This window comes from Eptesicus fuscus, chromosome 15 (genome assembly GCF_027574615.1).
Source record: "Eptesicus fuscus isolate TK198812 chromosome 15, DD_ASM_mEF_20220401, whole genome shotgun sequence".
In the NCBI taxonomy this organism is placed as follows: domain Eukaryota; kingdom Metazoa; phylum Chordata; class Mammalia; order Chiroptera; family Vespertilionidae; genus Eptesicus; species Eptesicus fuscus.
Window position 1 is genome coordinate 40,585,100 of NC_072487.1, and position 20,072 is coordinate 40,605,171.

Genomic DNA, 20,072 nt, shown 5'->3' on the forward strand with positions numbered 1-20,072 from the left:
GTTATGGAAACAAACTGGCTTATGGTCCGGTCTAAACTTGACCAGTGGCTCACTAAAAATGCAGGAGAGCCTGACTTCCATTCAGTGAGGTTAAGGTAAAGCTGGGGAAGCAGCTGCCTCTAAGAACTGTGTGCTTAAACTGCAAGGCCAGCAAATCTCAGCTTTTTGCTTTCTAATTAAACCACCCTCAATTTCCACCCCTAAATGTTAATAAGGACGAAGAAAAGACAAGGATCAGCAGCTCCACTAGGGTTAGCGGAGGAAGGACTGGGGTGATGTGGGCCTAAACAACTCAACTCCAATTCATCTCTCTGTACAGAGCAGATTTAAGGTTTTAATTTAATTTTTAAATACTTGGGCAAAGCAGAGTCTCACTGCCAACAGAACTTTGTGTCATGGTGAAAATGCTCTATATCTGTGCTCATGCAACTGAGGAACTGAAGTTTTAATTTTATTTCATTTTAAATTCATTTAAATTTCAAGAGCAAGAGAGTGTGTGGACAACACAGCAGAACAAAAGATAAAATCTGATATATAGGAGGGAACACATTCAAGGCTAGAAATAGAAAGATGAGATTGTGGGAAGACATCATCACACTTTCCGCTTTCTTCAATGGAGCCCTGACTCACCTCTGCCTTAAATGGGCTCCCTCTCCTGGGAGACCCCCTCCATCCTCTAGCTCATTTTTACAGACTGGTTTCTGTCCTGCCCCACATGGCCAGTCCACTCTGACCTCTGTTTTCTCTCCTCTCCTAATGACATTATGGTTGAATCTATTTCTTGGATATTCATCTGAGTTCCCACGGATAGCCATCAGCCCACAGGGACACTGTCTCATTCCTTGTGCATCACCCCTCCACCAGGGTACACAGTGGGGAGCAGACAGAGGAGGTTTGGGAGATATGTGCCATACTTAATACCAAGACAGACTCTCTTCCTCCCTTGGCAGACACGACCTGCGTGCAGGACTGCCCTGAGGGCTACTACACTGATGAAGACAGCCACCGTTGTGACCCCTGCCACAGCTCTTGTAGGACATGCGAAGGGCGACACAGCACGCAGTGCCTCTCCTGCCCACCAGGCTGGTTCCAGCTGGGAAAGGAGTGTCTGCCCCAGTGCAGGGAAGGGTAAGTTGCTCAGCCCACTTTTCCCTCATCTAATCCCATAAGCAATCCAGATCTCACTATGAGCAAACCCATTTTGCAGATGAGGAAGCTAAGTCTCAGAACACTTAAATAACGAGATTGAAGTCTCACTGCCAGTTAAGGGGCAAAGATGAGAGAGTACAACCCAGGCCTAACAGTGTCCAAAGGATTTCTGCCAGTTCGGAGTAATGAAAAGGGGAACAGGAGAGGCAAGTGACCCAGTACGAGAACACAAAGGGTCAGATTGTGAAATCAGACTCACATGCCAAACTTCACTAACAATTCAAAGGCTGCAAGTGATCACAAGGAAGAGGTGACGCATTCTTCCCTTAGAGAAATTCAAGACCATGAATGTAGATTCTTTCGTTTCTGCATTCGGATTTGTTCTATCACATTTAATATGTGATGTCTAAGCAATGTATGTATAATGTTGCTTTCACAAAAGGAACAATTTTCAGTTAAATATCTCCATTTAATTCTCCACTAATTCTCTAACCTGCCATGCCCCCCTTAAATTCTCAAGTTACATGTTTAATTGCCATAAGCAACCTAAACACATGGACATATCCTTTTGAAAAGCATTTCACAGGTAAGAACTCTCTATTATTTTTCTTTTTTTTAATCAAAAGGTCTTCTGACAACCATATTTGGAAGAAGATTTGACTGGGTCATCGTTTTTTGTTTGTCTTTTTTACCCCCAGGCATCCCCACTAAAGAGAAAGATTGATTACAGGCCTGTTGCTAACTCTTCCTTCCCTAACCTAGAGCACTGAGAGTTTCCAGATCCAGATTGAAAAGCTGTAACCTTAACCTTTCCCCAAATGCTTTTGCCCAAATTGGCACATTTTTCAGTTCTATAGCAATCACTGTTTGTATGACTCATTTTAGTACTATACACTGCCTTGTGTTTTGATTTACCTCATCATTTATTTGCTCTTTCATTCAACACATGCTTAATGAAAAATACCTTATATGTATAAGATGAGTAAGACAAAGATTTTGACCTTCAAGAGCTTATTCTTCTTACATATCTCTTCCCCCAAAAAATGACAAGCTCCTGGAAGAAAAACACCTCTTCTTTTTCACACATGTTACTACAACCCTCAGCACAGAGGCACACACATTGCAGCCTTCAAAAACACACTAGCCATACCAGATTGACGCTGAAAGGGCTCTGCCAGATGAGAGAGGGGCGGGACCTGCCTGCCTTGGCCCTTCCCCTTCATCGTAATAAGTGCCTGAAAAAAATCTGGACCCCATATAAAGAGTCTCCATCTTCCTCAAATCAAGTCATAAATATTCTTATGCACAAATGGAGGTATAATTCAGTCAACTGAATAGATCGCAGACCATGGATTTAAGAAGACAATTGTTCCATAGTGTGTGAAAGTTGTCCATTGGGAGACAGGCATGGGCTGCCATAAATCTCGTTAATGGAGAATAAATAGGGTATTAATGAGGTATAAGTGGAGATATTTAACTGAAATTGTTCCTCTTGTAAAATCAATGACCCACATGCATTGCATAAACTTCATGTTAAATCTGTTTGCCATGGAAAGGCAGGTATGCCATTCTCTGCACCCTGTCTCAACACACACAATTATTTTAGTGTTTGACCTCACAGCAGGATCTTGAAGGCCCCAGTAACCGTTTGTACTTATGCACAAGATCCTCCTCAAAGCTACAGGCTCAAGAGATTTCACAAACACCTTATGCAAATGAGTCATTAAAGTAAGCAGTGGCACTCTACTCTAAATGTGACCCAGCAAACTCCCCACTGTCTTTCTCTCAGCATCACCCTTTAATCATTTTCCCAGGGTTCCTATTGATTCTTTCATCTTCATAACATTAGTGAAGAATGATTGTAGGCTGCTTTAGAGTTTACATAGCATCTCCACTTACTCTGTATCTTTACATTAGGATTTGATTTAGCAACTATTGTATGAGGTTGATATTATTCTCTCCATTTCACAGATGAGGGAAGCAAGTCTCAGAAAGGTTACATGACTTACTCAAAGTCGCAGAGCTACGAGTATATGGTGTAGTAAAAACTAAAAATCAGATCTTCTGGCTTCAATCCTGTGTATTCCTTCCATTCTGTATGGATTTTCACTTTTCCCTATTGCTTTCTCTTTTGAATCGTATGTGATCTTTATCAACAATTCAGTTCATGGTAGACGCTTTCTTTTGTTAACCTCTCATCACCTTCTCTCTCAAATACCTCACACTTTCACTGAGTGACTCACTGTAATTGTTATTTAGTAACTATTCTTCACCTAACTGTACAAGGTGAAACAATATTTGATTTGCCACAAGCTGGGCCACTGAGGTACAAGTATACTCACTCAGATCAGTGACAGATGGCTAGGTAGAGGCAGCCTCAGCAGTATCTAGCCATGGCGTTAGTTTTCAACAAGTCAGTAGCACTGAAATAAACTTAAAAAAAAAAAAACAAAAAACAAAACTAATGGACCCAATAGTGTTGTGTCAGAGAAACCAAGGGTTGAACCTTTGGGTTTCTATGATAGCTTCAGTGTACAGATGCCCAGAGATGCCAAGATGGCTCAATGACCTCATGAAGTTCATCTTTGACAGTGATTCCTTTCATCTCTAATACCTTTTGTGAATTTTGGTAAATTTACCTTCAAAGAATGCACTGCTTTTTATAGTGTTACTTAACAATGTTCAAATAACATTGTCCTACTTTACTAGCTGTTTGACCTTAAGCTAACTGTCTAAATTCTGAGCCTCGCCCTAACTGGTTTGGCTCAGTGGATAGAGTGTCAGCCTGCGGACTAAAGGGTCCCAGGTTCGATTCCGGTCAAGGGCATGTACCTTGGTTGCAGGCACATCCCCAGTAGGGGGTGTACAGGAGGCAGCTACTTGATGTTTCTCTCTCATTGATGTTTCTAACTCTCTATCCCTCTCCCTTCCTCTCTGTAAAAATTCAATAAAATATATTTTTAAATAAATAAATAAAATTAATAAAAAATAAATTCTGAGCCTCAGTTTTTACATATGTAAAATAGAAATGAGGATTAACTATGAAATTCATAATTATCACTAATATACATTAATTACTTATAGTGTGTCAGGCACTGTTTTACCAAGTTTCTCAGTAATAACTTGTTTAATTTTAGGTACTAACATTATCCCCATATTACAGACCTGAGATACAGAGATGTTGTATGACTTGTCCAAGATTGCCCAGCTCAAGAGTGGTTTGGCTGGGCTTTGACCCCACGTAATCTTGTTCCAAAGGGCAAGCTCCTAACTGCCACACTCTAGTGTTTCATTTTCAGGTGAAATATTACGTTTATGAAGTCCCTAGTGTACTATCAAGTATATAATAAAACCGTAATGAACAGTGACTATTGTTATATTTGGTGTCCAAAAACCTTTTAAATAGAGGTTACATGTATTATTATGAAAAACCATCAACATCACTTATGCCACTTCCTATTTCAAGGTTTTTTTTATATTGAGAAATTAGAAGAACCATTCAGAGGTACATTTAAAATGTCTTCCATTCTCTGATCCCATTCAACACAACTTAAAGCTCAAATTTTCAAGTACATAGGGACATATAGAAGGCAAAGGTAGTAAATAATTATTGGGGTGCTACTATCTTCTTCTGTCTACATACTAGTATATAAAAGGGTAATACGCAAAGTGCCCCCTCGGGAGTTCGACCGGGAGAACGGGAATTCGATCGCTCGCTATGATGTGTTGCTGACAACCGGGGGGCAGTGCAGAACATGGCAGGTGACCCCAGTGGCGGCCGCAGGATGCTGAGGAGTGAGGGAAGGAGGAGGTAGGGAAGCAGGGAACCTAATAGGCCCTCATCGCTGGCCAGGCCTACGGGCCCTATCCATACACAAATTTCATGCACCGGGCCTCTAGTATGTGATAAGAACTAAGTCCTTTTATATGTGTTATCTAACAATTCTCACAAATAGCAGGGGAGAGGCTGTAATGCCTAATTTGCAGATAAGAAAACTGAACATCATTAGATTTATTATCATAGTTAGTAATAATTCTAACGAGAAAAAGGTAATTCACCCAGTTTATAAATTACCGTATTTTCCGGCGTATAAGACGACTGGGCGTATAGAAGATTTTCCTGGGTTAAAAAGTCGTCTTATACGCCGGAAAATACAGTAAGCTTGTGTGGCTAACCATTTTTCCAAAGCTTAGAATTCAGTCTTTGCAGGAACATTAGGGAACTTGTTCCCCAGCATATGTCATCAGTTTGGCTCAAATAAACTCATAGAAATTCTCAAAAAAAAAAGAAAAAAGAATTTAGTCTTTGCTTCCCTCCTTGGTTGCAGATATTATGCAGCAAACTCCACTGGACGGTGTGAGAGGTGCAACAAGAGCTGCAAGGCCTGCAGGGGCCCAAGGCCCACCGACTGCCTGTCTTGCGATACATTTTTCTTTCTGCTCCACTCCAAGGGAGAGTGTCGTCGCACCTGCCCAGATCATTACTATGCAGACCAAAAGACACACACCTGTGAGAGGTGCCATCCGACTTGCCACGAATGCAAAGGTGAGGCTGTACCTATCATTTTGCACGTGTGAATGGAACAATACAAAGTTTCCCTTCCTGCTTAGCCCCTCTTGTTTCCCCACCACCTTTGGTTGGTCCTCTTGCTTGACAACCTCATAACCAGTCCTCCAGCATCAGCACCCTCTGTATTCTCTCAGCTTCTGCCTCTGACCTCTGACCTGGGCTACTCCTGTTCCACACCGATGCCTCTTCAGATTCTCCCATTCTTCAAGACCCAGATACACGTATTGTCTCCTCCAGGACGTGTTTTACACCTACTCTGTCTTCCTTCCCTACCTGTTGATCTTGGGATCTACCCAGTCAAAGTTATTTTTATTACTTCAACAACTACTTAAGAAATCTGCCTCAAACTCTCCCAAGCTCCATTCCGAGTTTCCAGATACCTACTTATCTGTCCCAGAGATCCTTAAAATCAACATGTCCCACAGCAAACACAACCTGGGCTTCCTCTGATATTTACTCTTCCTGTTCATGGACCCACTGTGCTCTCCCCCCAGGTCATCCTGCACCATAGTACTGGAGTGACCTTTCTAAAATCCGTGTCTGCTCACTTTCCTCCATAGCGTGACACAGAAATGTGATCATGATGAATCCATGATAACTCTCTGCATAAAAAAGGGGCCACATCGTACACCTAACTAGCTCAGGGGAGTCCCTGCATGGAGGGCCTTAAAAACTCAGAGACCTAAAGTAACCACATACGATGATTTGAACATAAGAATTCCTAGCTAAAAGGGAGTCGCAACGGGGAGTCATGTCCTAGGCCAGGATCTTCCCTGACAAAGGTCAGTCTTTACCTTAAGGGAGCCTGTCCATTGTCTTTTTGCATCTAGGACAGCATAACTTTGAAATGTCAGAGTCCTCTTCTTTTCCAGACCCTTCAAGGCACAACTGCCTGCACCAGAGCCCAAGACCACCGATCCCTCACTATTATCTCGTTCCTGAATATTACTATGTGCTGTAAATGTTATTCATTATCCTGTACCCACCAATGTAAAGTATATATTTCTCTATTTTGCCTTTATATCAATCCCAGAGATTTCGCCACTTTACTTTCTCCCATCCCCTTAACTATCACAAATGGATTTCACGTAACCCTCCTAATATCTCCTCCTTTCATTCTAATGTATAAAATAAGCTGCAAAACTGCTATTCTCCAGAGCATTTTCCCAACCTGTTGAGGTTTCACCTCCCAGCAATTATCATCAGTTTGGCTCAAATAAACTCATAAAAATTCTCTACAGATTTGGACATTTCTTAGGTCCCTACCTCCTACAATATTTCAATTGGTAACTTGTAGGATACATTCCTGTCACCTTTTTTTTTATGTTTGCTATTCTTAGCCCTTTTTCTATGTAAATTTTATAATCAGCATTTTCTCTAGAAAGCCTTCCCTAACCACCTCCACTCTGTGTTCCTTTAGTGCTCTGCGTTCATTCATCTCTTTGTTTATTCCACAAATACTTGTCCACAACTATGGCCCAATGTCCAGACAACTGTGAACAAGACAGACAAGGTCCCTGAAGCGCAGAGGGCCTATTTTGTAACAGTTTACTTACTCTTTGTCCCTCACTGTAAACTGGGGTCCAAAAAGGCATAAATTAATGTCTTACCTTTGTAGCTCTAGCACTGAGCACCGTCACACGGGCAGGCGGAGGGTTGCGTCAGCTCCAGGAAGGACAGTCAGACCTGCGGGGTCCTGTGGGGACATCAGTGAGCTCCAGCCAGTGCAAGCAGCCTGGGACCCCGGCAGAGCCCGGCGCCAACTCAAAGCCCCACTATGGAGCAGCTGCCATAGTCCTTGACCCGTCTCGGACAGTGGAGTTCTGCCCTACGTATGGCCTCCACCTTACGCCCATCACAAAGATGACCATCAGCATGGCCCTTCCGCAGCTGAAGCAGCAGGACGTCCATCTCCAGCTGGGAGGTGATGGAAAGGCTGAGCGCACGGGCCGCCACCGCCAGGTGCCCGCCCTCCGGATTTCCAAGGGCACCGTGGCCTGCATGCGCTTCCAGGGCGGGGTGGACAGCAAGAGTCTGGTCCAGTCACTCCTGGCCTGCTTCCACGGCAAGACTGTCCTCAAGGTGCTCGCCACCAAGTTCAAAATCCACGTCCCCACCAGCCACGCCTGGGGCTCCTTCTCCCCGGATGCAGCCGGGAGAGGGGCCTACACGACTCCCCAGGAGGGACTGCCCTGAAAATGGTTTACCTTGAAGGAGTCGGGCTGAGAGAAGCCCAGCGAGGTGGTCAAGGTGTTTGTGAAGTGTGGGGAGATGCGCCACGTGGGCACCCCCAGGCCGGATATTTCCAGGTGCACGTCCTGTACCGCGCTGGGTACTGAGAGTGCACGAGCTTCGCAGCTGAGAGCTCCTGCGGAGGGAGCTCACGTGGAGGCCAGGGCGTGGCGCACGGAGCTCACGTGGAGGCCAGGGCGTGGCGCACGGAGCTCACGTGGAGGCCAGGGCGTGGCGCACGGAGCTCACGTGGAGGCCAGGGCGTGGCGCACGGAGCTCACGTGGAGGCCAGGGCGTGGCGCACGGAGTCACGTGGCGCCGCGGCCGCCAAGGCCTGGCTTCTTTCCTCCAACCAAACCCGTGGATGGTGCCTTAATTGAGTGAAACCGCAACCGAGAAGGCAGAAACTTCAGCAGCTGGAACAGCCAAGAGGAGAACAAAAGCTCCGAGGCAGAGGCAGAGAGCAGAGGAAAGGAAACAGAGCTAGAACTGGAGAAAGAAAAAGGGAGCTTTGCAAGAGGGAACAAAAACAGAGGGGCCGTGAACTCCATCGGATCAGAAAAGTTTCAAGAAGCTACAGTCAGCCCAAACCGGTTTGGCTCAGTGGATAGAGCGTTGGCCTGTGGACTGAAGGGTCCCGGGTTCAATTCCGGTCAAGGGCACGTGCCTTGGTTGCGGGCACGTCCCTGGTGGGGGGCGTGCAGGAGGCAGCTGGTCGATGTTTCTAACTCTCTATCTCTCTCCCTTCCTGTCTGTAAAAAATCAATAAAATACTTAAAAAAAAAAAAAAGAAGAAGAAGAAGAAGAAGCTACAGTCAGAGGAGCAGGGAAAGCTACACGAAACGATGAAACTACAACACTGCGAGGAACCCGCAGTCCCGTCTGTCCCCCCACCCCGGCTGACTGCGGGGCTGCTTAGCGGGCTCAGGTGCCTGAGGGATGTGGTGCGCTTGGTCTTCAGCACGGAGCCGCTTCCCTCTGTTCTGGGCCAGGATCCCTGCATTTCTCTGCAACCCGGGGCCAGAGTCACAGCCCCCACTTTGCTCTGGTGGTTGCAGCCTTAACCCAAAGAAATGTGTTAAAACCGAGAAGGGGGAAAAAATGGAGAAAATGACTCTTGGTAATATACACATTAAAATACTTTTAGATAGAACGTGCTTAGACTAGTGGAAAGTCTACACACACTAATCTGGGAATGAATGGTCATGTGCTATTCAGACCAGTCCCAGAATGTCTTTTTGTGTCTCTCGCAGCATGATGTTTCGGCAGTACCCAATAGAAATATAACGCAAGCCATACATATAACTTTACATTTAGGAGTCACATTTAAAAAAAAAACTGGTAAAATTAATTCCTATATTTCCTTTAATATGCCCAAAATAGTATCGTTTGAATAAAGCAATCAACATAAAATTGATTGAGATATTTTACATTCCCTTTTTTTGTTCTAAGTCTTCGAGATCTGTTTATATTTACAACACAACTCAAGTTGGGCTAGCGCCAGTGGTCGGCAAACTCATTAGTCAACAGAGCCAAATATCAACAGTACAACGATTGAAATTTCTTTTGAGAGCCAAATTTTTTAAACTTAAACTTCTTCTAACGCCACTTCTTCAAAATAGACTCGCCCAGGCCGTGGTATTTTGTGGAAGAGCACACTCAAGGGGCCAAAGAGCCGCATGTGGCTCGAGAGCCGCAGTTTGCAGACCATGGTGCTAGCCACATTTCAAGTGCCCAATAGCACATGTTACTAGTGGCTAACATATTGGCCAACACAGTTCTAATTTAGAACAGTGGTTTCCGATGATATTTTAATCGTAACCCACCTTGTTCAGATGAAATCTTAGCCTGAATTCTACTGTATAAATCGATCAAGGAAGAGCTACTCCGATTGCAGCCCAGGAGGTATCTGAGAGCCCCATCTCATGCTCCCTATTTGCCCCTCCCCACCCCTTCCAGGCAGTCCTTCAGGCAACTCCAAGAAAACTCCACTGTACAGTGATTCCCACTCTTCACCCATTTGCATTTAACTCCGACCTTTGAAAGAATTTCTCTTCTAAGCTGCAATAAGGAATGTTCGTGTGTGTTTTCATTCCAGAGCCACATACAAAACTTCTGCTGCTCAAAACTTCTAATTAGAATAAGATAACAAATGGGAGAACACATTGAGTTGGGGGTGCAGTGGGAGGGTGATGGAAAGTTGACTTATCACTGTCCATGCATGGTAAATATTGGCTTTTTATTAGTTTTTTTTTTTTTTTGAAAAGTTGAACATATCTCTGAGACTACCATTACTAGGTGTGTGGGGGTTTTATTCCCATTAGGATTGCCAGGTAAAATATTGTATTTTCATTTGCTAAATCTGAAAACATAATCCCAACCCCTAGTGCAGTGGAGTAGGCTGAGGGGGGTGGGGGAAGAAACTTGGTTTCTAGTCAAGATTAGGCACCATCATTCAGTAAGTTAAGAAGCACCGCTCAATGTCATTCAATCAAAACAGAACACTAGTTTTTTTAGGGGATTGGAGAGATAATTAGTGATGTTGTACGTATAGTGTTGTTGTTTTTTTTAAGAGCATAAATTTCTTTGAGTTTGAGATTTCCTGGGCATATAAAGATGATGATTTTCAAGTCCCAAAAGTTCATCAATACATCCAGACTATGAAATACTATTCAGCACTAAAGAGATATGAACTGTCAAGCCATAAAAACACGTGGAGGAAACTGAAATGCTTTGTACTAAGTGAAAGAAGCCAGTTTGAAAAGGCTACATATTGTGATTCCAACTATATGACATTCTGGAGAAAACAAAACTATGAAAAAAGTAAAAAGATCAGTAGTTCCCAGGGACAGGAAATAAAGAGGATGAATAGACTGAGCACAGAGGATTTTTAGGGCAGTGAAAACACTATCCTATATAATAAAAGCCTAATATGCTAAGTGTCCAGTCCACCAGTTGGCCGTTCAACTAAGCAAAGCGCAATATGCTAATGATATGCTAAGGCCAATCAACCGTTCACTATGACATGCACTGACCACCAGGGGGCAGAAGCTCCGACTGGTAGGTTAGTTTGCTGCTGGTGTCCAGCCAATCGGGACTGAGCAAGATGGGCCGGACATGCCCTGGAGCCCTCCCTCATCCCTCCCCGGCCCCGATCATGCACCGGTGGGGTGCCTCAGCCTGCCCTGTGCCCTCTTGCAATCCAGGACACCTCGGAGGATATCGGAGAGCTGGTTTCAACCTAATCCCGCAGGCCGAGGGATCCCACTGGTACACAAATTCGTGCACCAGGTCTCTAGCCTATATAATAAAAGTCTAAGCGACCATTATGGTGGAACAACCAGAATGACCAGTCGCTATGGTGCGCACTGACCACCAGGGGGCAGACGCTCAACGCAGGAGCTCTCACAGGGAGAGCACCGCTCAGCCAGAAGCCGGGCTCATGGCTGGCGAGTGCAGCTGCCACTACGAGAGCCTCTCCTGACTCCACGGCAGCAGGCACAGCAGGCCAGGATGAGCACAAGCCATACCCAGCCCCGATTCGGCTCCTCCCTGGCTGCCTGCCTCTTGGCACACTGCTACATTCACCGAGGGGTCCCAGACTGCAAGAGGGTTCAGGCCAGGCTGAGGGAGCCCCCACACACACCAAATGCATGATTTTCATGCACTGGGCCTCTAGTATGATATTATAACGATGATACATTTGTCCAAGTTCATAGAATGTTTAACGCCAAAAGTGAACCCTATCGAAAACTATAGAATTTGATGTACAAAATTTGAGGACAGGTTTTCTCTTGAGCTGTATACTGATAGAAAAAAAGTATGACTTCCTTTCTTCTTAAAACATTAGTCATCAGCCCAGCCTGCATGGCTCACTGGTTGTGCATCGCCCTATGAACCAGGAGGTCAGGGTTCAATTCCCAGTCAGGGCACATGCCCAGGTTGCAGGCTCAGTCCCCAGTGTGGGGCATGCAGGATGCAGCCCATCAATGACTCTCTCTCATCATTGATGTTTCTCTCTCTCTCCCCCTCTCCAGTCCTCTCTGAAATCAATAAAAATATATTTAAAATAAAAACATTAGTCATGATACTAAGAACTGAGGATGCATGAAAAATAAAAGGAAAATTTAGGAACCTACGTAAGTAATTTGCCAACTAGATTGTATTTTATTCACATTTGACTGCCTACTAATATTAGGGCATTTTTTTTAAAAAGTGTAAAAGCACTAGGCACAGTGGGGGAGGGGAGAGGAGCACACCAGGCCTAATAAGTACATATGTTGGTATGCAACTGGTGCCTCCATAACTAGTTTATTCCTTGCCTTCACACACTTAGCTTTTTATTTATCTTCCACACAAAATTGTTTGAAATAAAAATCCAGACTGAGTAGCCCAACCCCCCTAACTCTCCCAAGCTGCCTCTCTCTGTGTAAATAATGCCATAAACAGGCCCCAGGGTTGCTCTGCCTTGGCGAATTCATCCCATGGGGGTCAGTCCAAGGTAGAGCAGATGGTGAGCTGACCTGAATTTTAAGGAAATACCAAAGCTGTCTTTATAGGTCCCAAGTCTCCTGCAGATCCTTAGAAGCAATGATAAATGTCGGGTGTTAAACTTGAAAACATAGAAAACATTCTGGAAATTAACAAACTGCCTTTTGCAAAAGATTCTGGATGCCCTAAGTGTGGAGATTTTGCAATAAATCAATGTAGGAGATTTAAAGGGAGTTACTGATTTGTCATCCAAGGTGACAGGTAGTGTCTTTGGGGACTGCCCAGGACCTAGGCCTCAGCCAAATTGCTGCTGGTCTTCTGAAAAAAAATCCCACCAACTTTAAGGTACACATTTTGTAACCTTTTTTTCCTCTTTTAATTTTTCCTACCCTTAATTTCTCTTCATAAAGAAAAACAAACCCCACACTTCTGTATTTTAAAATTAGAGTAAGACGTGTAAACTATATTTTAGAAAAATGTAGGGTAGGAAGAAAGGAAGTAGGGGAAGATTGATTCTTCCATCGGAGACTATAGTTATGTCCCAGGCATGTAGGAAATTCTGTATAAATCTAGAAGTAAAATAAAAATAGAATGTCTTTGAATTTATATCATGACAGACAGCCCTAATCGAAGAAGCAATCTATATATATAAAAGCCTAAGTGACCGACCGACTGGTAGCTATGTTGTGCAATGACCACCAGGGGGCAGATGCTCCAACTGGTAGCTATGACGTGCACTGACTACCAGGGGGCAGACACTCAACGCAGAAGCTGCCGAGCTGCGGTGACTTGGCAGCTGTGGTTTTTTGGGTGACGCACCTGGAACCAGAGAGGAGGGAGCCCAATTCTGGGGTGTATCACCCGAAAAACACCCTCTTGCAATCCAGAACCCCTCAGGGGATGTTGGAGAGCCGTTTTGACCTGATCCCTGCAGGCCAGGCTGAGGGACCCCACTGGTGCACGAATCCGTGCACCGGGCTTCTAGTTGAATAATAAAGGTTTAGTCTCTAACATGTTGTTCATAGCTCAGAATTCATTTTTTCCATAGAAACTTTATAAATGATTGAGTTCACAGATCAGACATGAAGTGCTAACTCCATAGTGAATTTGAAGGACAGGACTCCCAGTTCTAGTTCAAGTTTAACTAACCACTCTTTACAATATTCTTCTGATTGGGAGACCTATACAAATTCCAACTCACAATACCAGGCACTTTCCATGTCCTGTCTATCTCTAGGCTTCGGTTTTGAGAGTCTCAGCAAAACTGCCAGAGTCTTCTTAGAGCTCAGGTCTCCTGTCTCTAAACTCCTGATATATTTGAATAGAAAGAAATGCTTGAGCCAGTCATTCTTGGGGTCTCTGAATTAGGAGAGAGGGGTATTACCTCCGCAGGAAACAGAATCTATAGATCCAGAGCCCCTCTACTTAGTGGTTCATGTGTTAAGGTAGACAATAGGATAGAAGGAGCACTGGAGTGTGAGTTTAAAAACCTGAATTTGAATTGTGACTCAACCATTATTACCTGTGTAACCTTGAATGAGTGACTTCACATGTCTGAGCCTTAGCTTTTATTTATTTAAAAAAAATAATAAACAATTAAGATGTCAAGTTTCTGAGAAGAAAGTTTATAGTTTTCAAGAGAATTTCAAAGAAAACTATCACCACCATCCTCAAAATTAGGAACGATTAGACAAAATATTCTGTTAAATTATTTCAGCCCCAGCTTTTTAAGTTTCAAATCTGGTACTGTTTCTCAATTAGGAACTGCCTAATCATGAATTACTGAGTTTTGGGAATCCCCAAAATCAGCTGGTATAATCCTTGTCCTCTATACTAGTTAAAAATAAGCAGAATGACAAACAAAGGTTTTATAAATATTCTATGATTTCTCATTCTCAGAAAATCCTCTTGCTTTAATAAAAAGATCTGTCATCTCTAAATCTTCAATTTCCAAACTGAAAGTTTACAATGACTTAACTAATTGGATAACTAGTGGTCTTCACTTGGTGTTTTGCAGACTTTTTTTTCTTTCTCGTATCCTCCATCATTTCACCCTTCCACTTCAATTTCCTTAACACATTCCATGTTCCTACGTGTCTGGAACCAAGTCAGAGGCTGAAATCTAAGGTCAGTCTCATAACTTAGAATCATTTTTTTTTCTTTCAGGAAAAGGAGCGTTGCAGTGCTTATCCTGTGTGTGGAGTTACCACCTGGCGGGAGGAATCTGCACGTCGGACTGCCTTGTGGGGGAATACAGAGTGGGAGAGGTACTGAGAGCTGGGCATGGTATGCCTTCTGCCATTCCACAGAAGGAAATGAACTAGTTTCTGCCTGTTGTTCTAGGCAAAGTAAAAAAGGCCTAAAATTCCTATACTGTGCAGGTTTAATCTTTTAAAATCTTTTACATTGAATCATGGATTAATGGTGCTAGCCACCCATAGCTTTCATTTGAGAATATCTGACATATATAATGGGGAAGTTAAGTCATGAGGGCTTCAGAATTAACTCTACATTCATTGCTCATGACCTTAGTAGTTTCAGGTTAACATAGGAACATTATGTCAGAAATTAGAAATATCTTTTTCACCTCATTGCTGTCTAACGTGGAACATCTGAATAAAGTCAGAACTCCATAGCTGATACTATTTTTTCATTTCTTCTACCCCTTCACTGTGTAGTAAGATGTATTTTCACTTGCTTGCTTAGAATTCATGGGTTTTCTGAGTCTGCTAACTTCTTGATTATGTTTCCAAACTTTAGAAGTTGAGTAAATCGCTCCATGGTGAAATAAGTATGACCCAACATATTCACATATGAGCTCTTTATACTCTGACAGTAGCCCTTATTACACTTTGGTGAAACTGAAGTTCAGAGAGATTAAATAGTTGGTAAAGAACACATGAATAGTAAGTAACAAAGCCAGAATTCAACCCAGGGGTTCTGTCTCCTAATCCAGGATTTGATGAGATAATAATAGCTGAGAAAGCACCTTTTCAGGGCCTAAAACATGCCAAGGTGCTCAACAAAGACATTGTCCAGTCCTTCGTTTTCTGTTATATCATCTTTCCAAAGTGAAGAAGTGAAATAGGAAGCTATCTTCCCTCATTTACATTTCTAGCACCAGGGAAGGAGCAACTCGTCAGGAGGGAGGCCACTTTCTCCTGTCTCTCAATTCCCTTCCCAGGGAGATTTAACAGCTTTAGTTAAACAATCACAACTTATATTATTCTAAGACAGAATGAGAGTCCAGGCAGATAATGAGTCAAGGGTGCTTGATCAAAGAAAACCTTAGTACAAACTTACATGTGAAAAAACCCCCCTTGAAATGTGGGCAATGAATGAAAAAGAATTTGAACTGTGAAGGTCGGTGTAGGGTGGGCCAGACAAAACTTGTCCTTGATCAGGTACAGCACCTGAGCTATCAGTTTGTAACCTGAGCTAGTCTTCAAGCTTGTTCTTTCATTATTGTTACCAGCAGATCTCAGAGGCAAAGGGCCAGCAATGATTCCATCCGAGTACAAAGACTTGGTTCGGTCTTGCACCCAGAACAGATCACCTTTCTGCTGTCCCCCCATATGCCTGCTTTCCTTATGGAGATAAGATATGCCTCCCTTCCTTGTGGGAAGTCCAGGGCCTTGTAAATCCCTCCCCAATCAAAAGAAATTTCCTGATCTTAACAGGGGGAGAAATTTAACTGTGAAAAATGCCACGAGAGCTGTGTAGAATGCAAAGGACCCGGCGCCAAGAACTGTACTATGTGCCCCGCCAACCTGCTGCTGGTCATGGATGACAGCCGCTGCCTGCACTGTTGCAACACCTCTGATCCCACCGATACCCAGGACTGCTGTGACTGCCAGAATACCACAGGTGAGGGGAGAAGAAGAGCAGCCTGCAAAGGAAGGGCATGTCCTCAGGAAGCTGATGGGAGCAGGAGAGAGGATAGAAAGATCAGAAGAATCAATAGGGCTATCTCTTTATTGAGGCCTGATATGTGCCTACTGTACTTGAAACTTTCCATCCATCATCTCATATAAGTAGATATTATTAATCCCATTTTACAGATGAGGAGATTGAGGCTCAAGGGGTTTGATTAGCATCCCCAAATCCGCACCAATGTTAAGAGGCTCATCTGGAATTAGAATATGATTCCTTTGGACTGCAAAGCCTGCATTTTTTCCACTACTGTGCTCCCTCCAACAGTAGAGCTCAAATAGGTCTAGAATTTTATTTTTCTAATGTTACTTTATAACTTTTTTATTCTTCCCTTCTGAGAAAAAAAGGAAAAGAATCAACTATCAAGAAAGCTGGTGCCAGTATTATCATAAAGAATCATTCTGTGGAAATCAACCCAAATCTAGGCTTCCTATTAGAGACCTAAAGCATTTTAGAAATGAGCTTTCATTGAAGGTTAAAAGGAAACAAACCTTTTAGCCAATTCCCAGTCCCCACAATGTCTCCCACTCCCAACTCAATTCGTAAGGGTACTTGGTTCCCATTGGCCACAAACTTAGAAATACCCCAAATGGAGTGATTTCTTTTTACAAATAAAAAATACTTTCTTAAAATATATTCTCTAGTCCAGAAGCAAATCATTTCCTCGGGCTTCAGATGTATCATGGCCTGACAAAAACAGACATAATACTATTGGGAGCATGTCCATTTATAAGTGAAGTATATCCTGGATCCATAACTGCTACTAGCCATTTCTATGTTTTTAATCAGCCTTTTCAATTAAATTCTAAATAGCATCTTTCCAAAAACTAATGATTTCCTTCTTTCATTTTTCCCACCCCCACAAGCAGCTGATTTCCCCAGCTCCTCATATACATCCACCTTCAGGGTCTGATTGCCTAATATTCATGCTGTGTCAGCGAAGAATAATAATCCTAATTACACCGATGGCTTTAAATGGAACCAGAAGTGTGTGCATGTTGGGTACAGAGTTCCTGTAAGCCTGTTCCTATTAAAAACTAGTTAGTCAGCTTTCCTGGACCTCTGTGGCTCTCAAAGATCCACCCGGGGCAACTCTGCAGAAGTCTAAACACTCTTGATTACCTACTCATTCGTTACTGAGACACTTGCTCTTTTAAAGAAACCAGATCACAGAGGTCGACCCTGACTCTGCAGACTTAAGACTGTGGAACCATCAGACGTGATTGCATATGGCGCCCTAGTAATTGAAAGGTCTTTTATTGGTTCTCCTGCCTCAGGCAGTATTTATCGCCAAGTACCACACACCGATTGCTTATCCATTTCTCTGGTGCTTTAATATTTCCTCCAGGGAAAAATTCTGTGCTATATTGCTAATGAAAGCCATAATGATAGTGCTGTTACTTTAGAAGAAACTCTGCTTAATGGGCAAAATCCCATGAGAATGAAAGTTACAATAAAATAGAAAACTTCTTTATGACTAGTGTACTGCCTCCAACAAAAAGAGAAAGATATAGTGGTGATGAATCAGATATAATCAGCCAATATCTAATAAGCAAAAATAATTGCCCTTAAAATAATTGACAGGAGCATTATATATTAAGCTAGTAAATACGATGTACCTAAAATCTCTCAAAAAAGATCCTGGAGTCAGATTCGGGTGGCTCAAAAAATGTTTATGGAAAACAGTATGTATTTCAGCTTACACATCAAAAATGGCTTGCTAATTTTTCTCTCTCATTCTTTCATACTTTCTTTCACATTCTCATTTGATGGGTGAAAGAAGAAAAAAAATGTATGTAACTTACTCAAGTCATACCACCTGAATAAAGGGGTGAAAGTAAGAAAAATGAACTCATCACTTAAGTTATGGTTTAATCTTTCTTTCTATGACAATTTTGGTTACTACATGTTCTCAATGCATCAAAGCAGAGGCTGGTGAATGACAGGGGACAGAACTCTCAGTTTCAGAAATCTCAATTATGATAGAAGAAATTTAAAGGTGGTACTTCTCTCTCTGCCTTATTAGGGCCACATAATGCCCAGAAATCGAAAATTTGTCAGAGTGTTTTATCCTAACCTCTCCAGACTACAGCATGAAGGTTAGCATTCATGGATTTGAATTCTGATTGTTCCACAAACAAGCTCTTGGCTCTATCCATGTGAAAATGCACTTCCTCTCTGTGGGCCTCAGTTTTCTCAACTGTCAAGTAACAGGCTGACCTACGTAAATCTATGGCCCAACACAGAAATAAGAGTCCATGGTTTTATATATAATCTGTTCCTGTCTTTGAATGGTTGCACAATCATGTTGGACTAGGTTTAAGAGGAGCTGAGGAGAGGACACAGTCTTAAGAAAAGTCAGAGTTATTTATTTAGCATTAAGTGAATCATGGCCCCCAGATGAAATGTTTTTCTCAGAAGAGAAATAGGAGAATCGATTGGTAAGGTTGGACACTTGGCGACTGACCCATGAGGTATGGGGATGCAGGGGCTCCTTAGGATCTCAAACTGACCTTCGTTCTAGAAGGGTTTGATGGCATCATCTGATATAGACTGGGACTCCCATGCAACACACACCACAGTTCTGCAGAGTGGTGTGACTGTTAAGAAAATCAGAGAGGGATTCTACCGTTTTAGATTTAAAAGATAAAGGTGAGGTTCTTAACGTCAGAAACTATTTTTCCCCATCCCATCTTTTCTCATCCTTTCTCTCTCCCCTCTTCCTTTGGGGTCATCTTCCAACAGATGAGTGCATCCTTCCAGCAAGTGAGATCGGGTCTGCCCCTGAGCATTCGAAGACAGCCTTGTTCATCACCTCCTTTATTATGCTGGTGCTTCTGATTGGGGCAGCTGTGATCGTCTGGAGGAAATCGCGGGGCCGAGCCCAGCCAGTAGAGAAGGGCTATGAAAAGCTGGCTGACCCTAGCAAGTCTTACTCCTCCTATAAAAGCAACTATCGCGAGAGCACCAACTTTGAAGAGGATCAGGTGATTGAGTACAGGGACCGTGACTTTGATGAGGATGACGAGGATGACATAGTCTACATGGGCCAAGATGGCACTGTCTACCGGAAATTTAAGTATGGGTTGCTGGATGATGACGATGAAGATGAGCTGGAATATGATGATGAGAGCTACTCCTACCAGTAAACAGAGGCCACCCACCCCATTCTTCTCACAGGCATGCGTGTGAGCATCACAGTTTTGGGTTTTATCCTCACACACCAGATAGATGTGTGGGTATTTGCATTTCTTGTCTTCACCGTGATTCCAACTAGATTATGTAAGAATGCTGAAACATTTTATTCATCCTTTGAGTGGCTAAACCAATTAAACCAGAATCGCTCAACCATCATTGAGGAACAAGGATAAAATCTGGAGGGATTTTCTTCAAAACAATACTAGTATGTCCAGACACAAAACACAGAAAGTAAAAACAAGTGAGATTTGTACAAACTGTTTTATGTTACTTTTTTTTCCTGAAAAAGGAAGTGGACCTATAGAAAATCTGTTTCATGACTGTATTGTAGAGATATCTACTGCTTTCTGGAATTCTGATATTTCTGTCAATGATTTTGGGGGATAAGGAGATGAGTTGTTTATCTGGATTAGTCTCCCAATAGCTCTGTTTAGGCAGAGATTCGTTCTGTAAGGGCAACTAAAGAAGGTTCTCCTTCTTGTGCTATTTAACAATTGAC

The 20,072-nt window shown here is 42.9% G+C and overlaps 1 protein-coding gene across 1 annotated transcript in view; it reads left to right on the forward strand.

Moving 5' to 3' along the window:
* Positions 1-19,524, forward strand: part of PCSK5 (proprotein convertase subtilisin/kexin type 5) — a 408,183-nt gene extending 388,659 nt beyond the window's left edge. Inside the window, exons 34-38 of the mRNA XM_028146315.2 lie at positions 951-1,128; positions 5,478-5,695; positions 14,609-14,709; positions 16,123-16,309; positions 19,121-19,524. Coding sequence (XP_028002116.2) covers positions 951-1,128; positions 5,478-5,695; positions 14,609-14,709; positions 16,123-16,309; positions 19,121-19,524 — 1,088 coding nt within the window. The remainder of the gene's footprint in view (positions 1-950; positions 1,129-5,477; positions 5,696-14,608; positions 14,710-16,122; positions 16,310-19,120) is intronic.
* Positions 19,525-20,072: the final 548 nt, after the last annotated feature.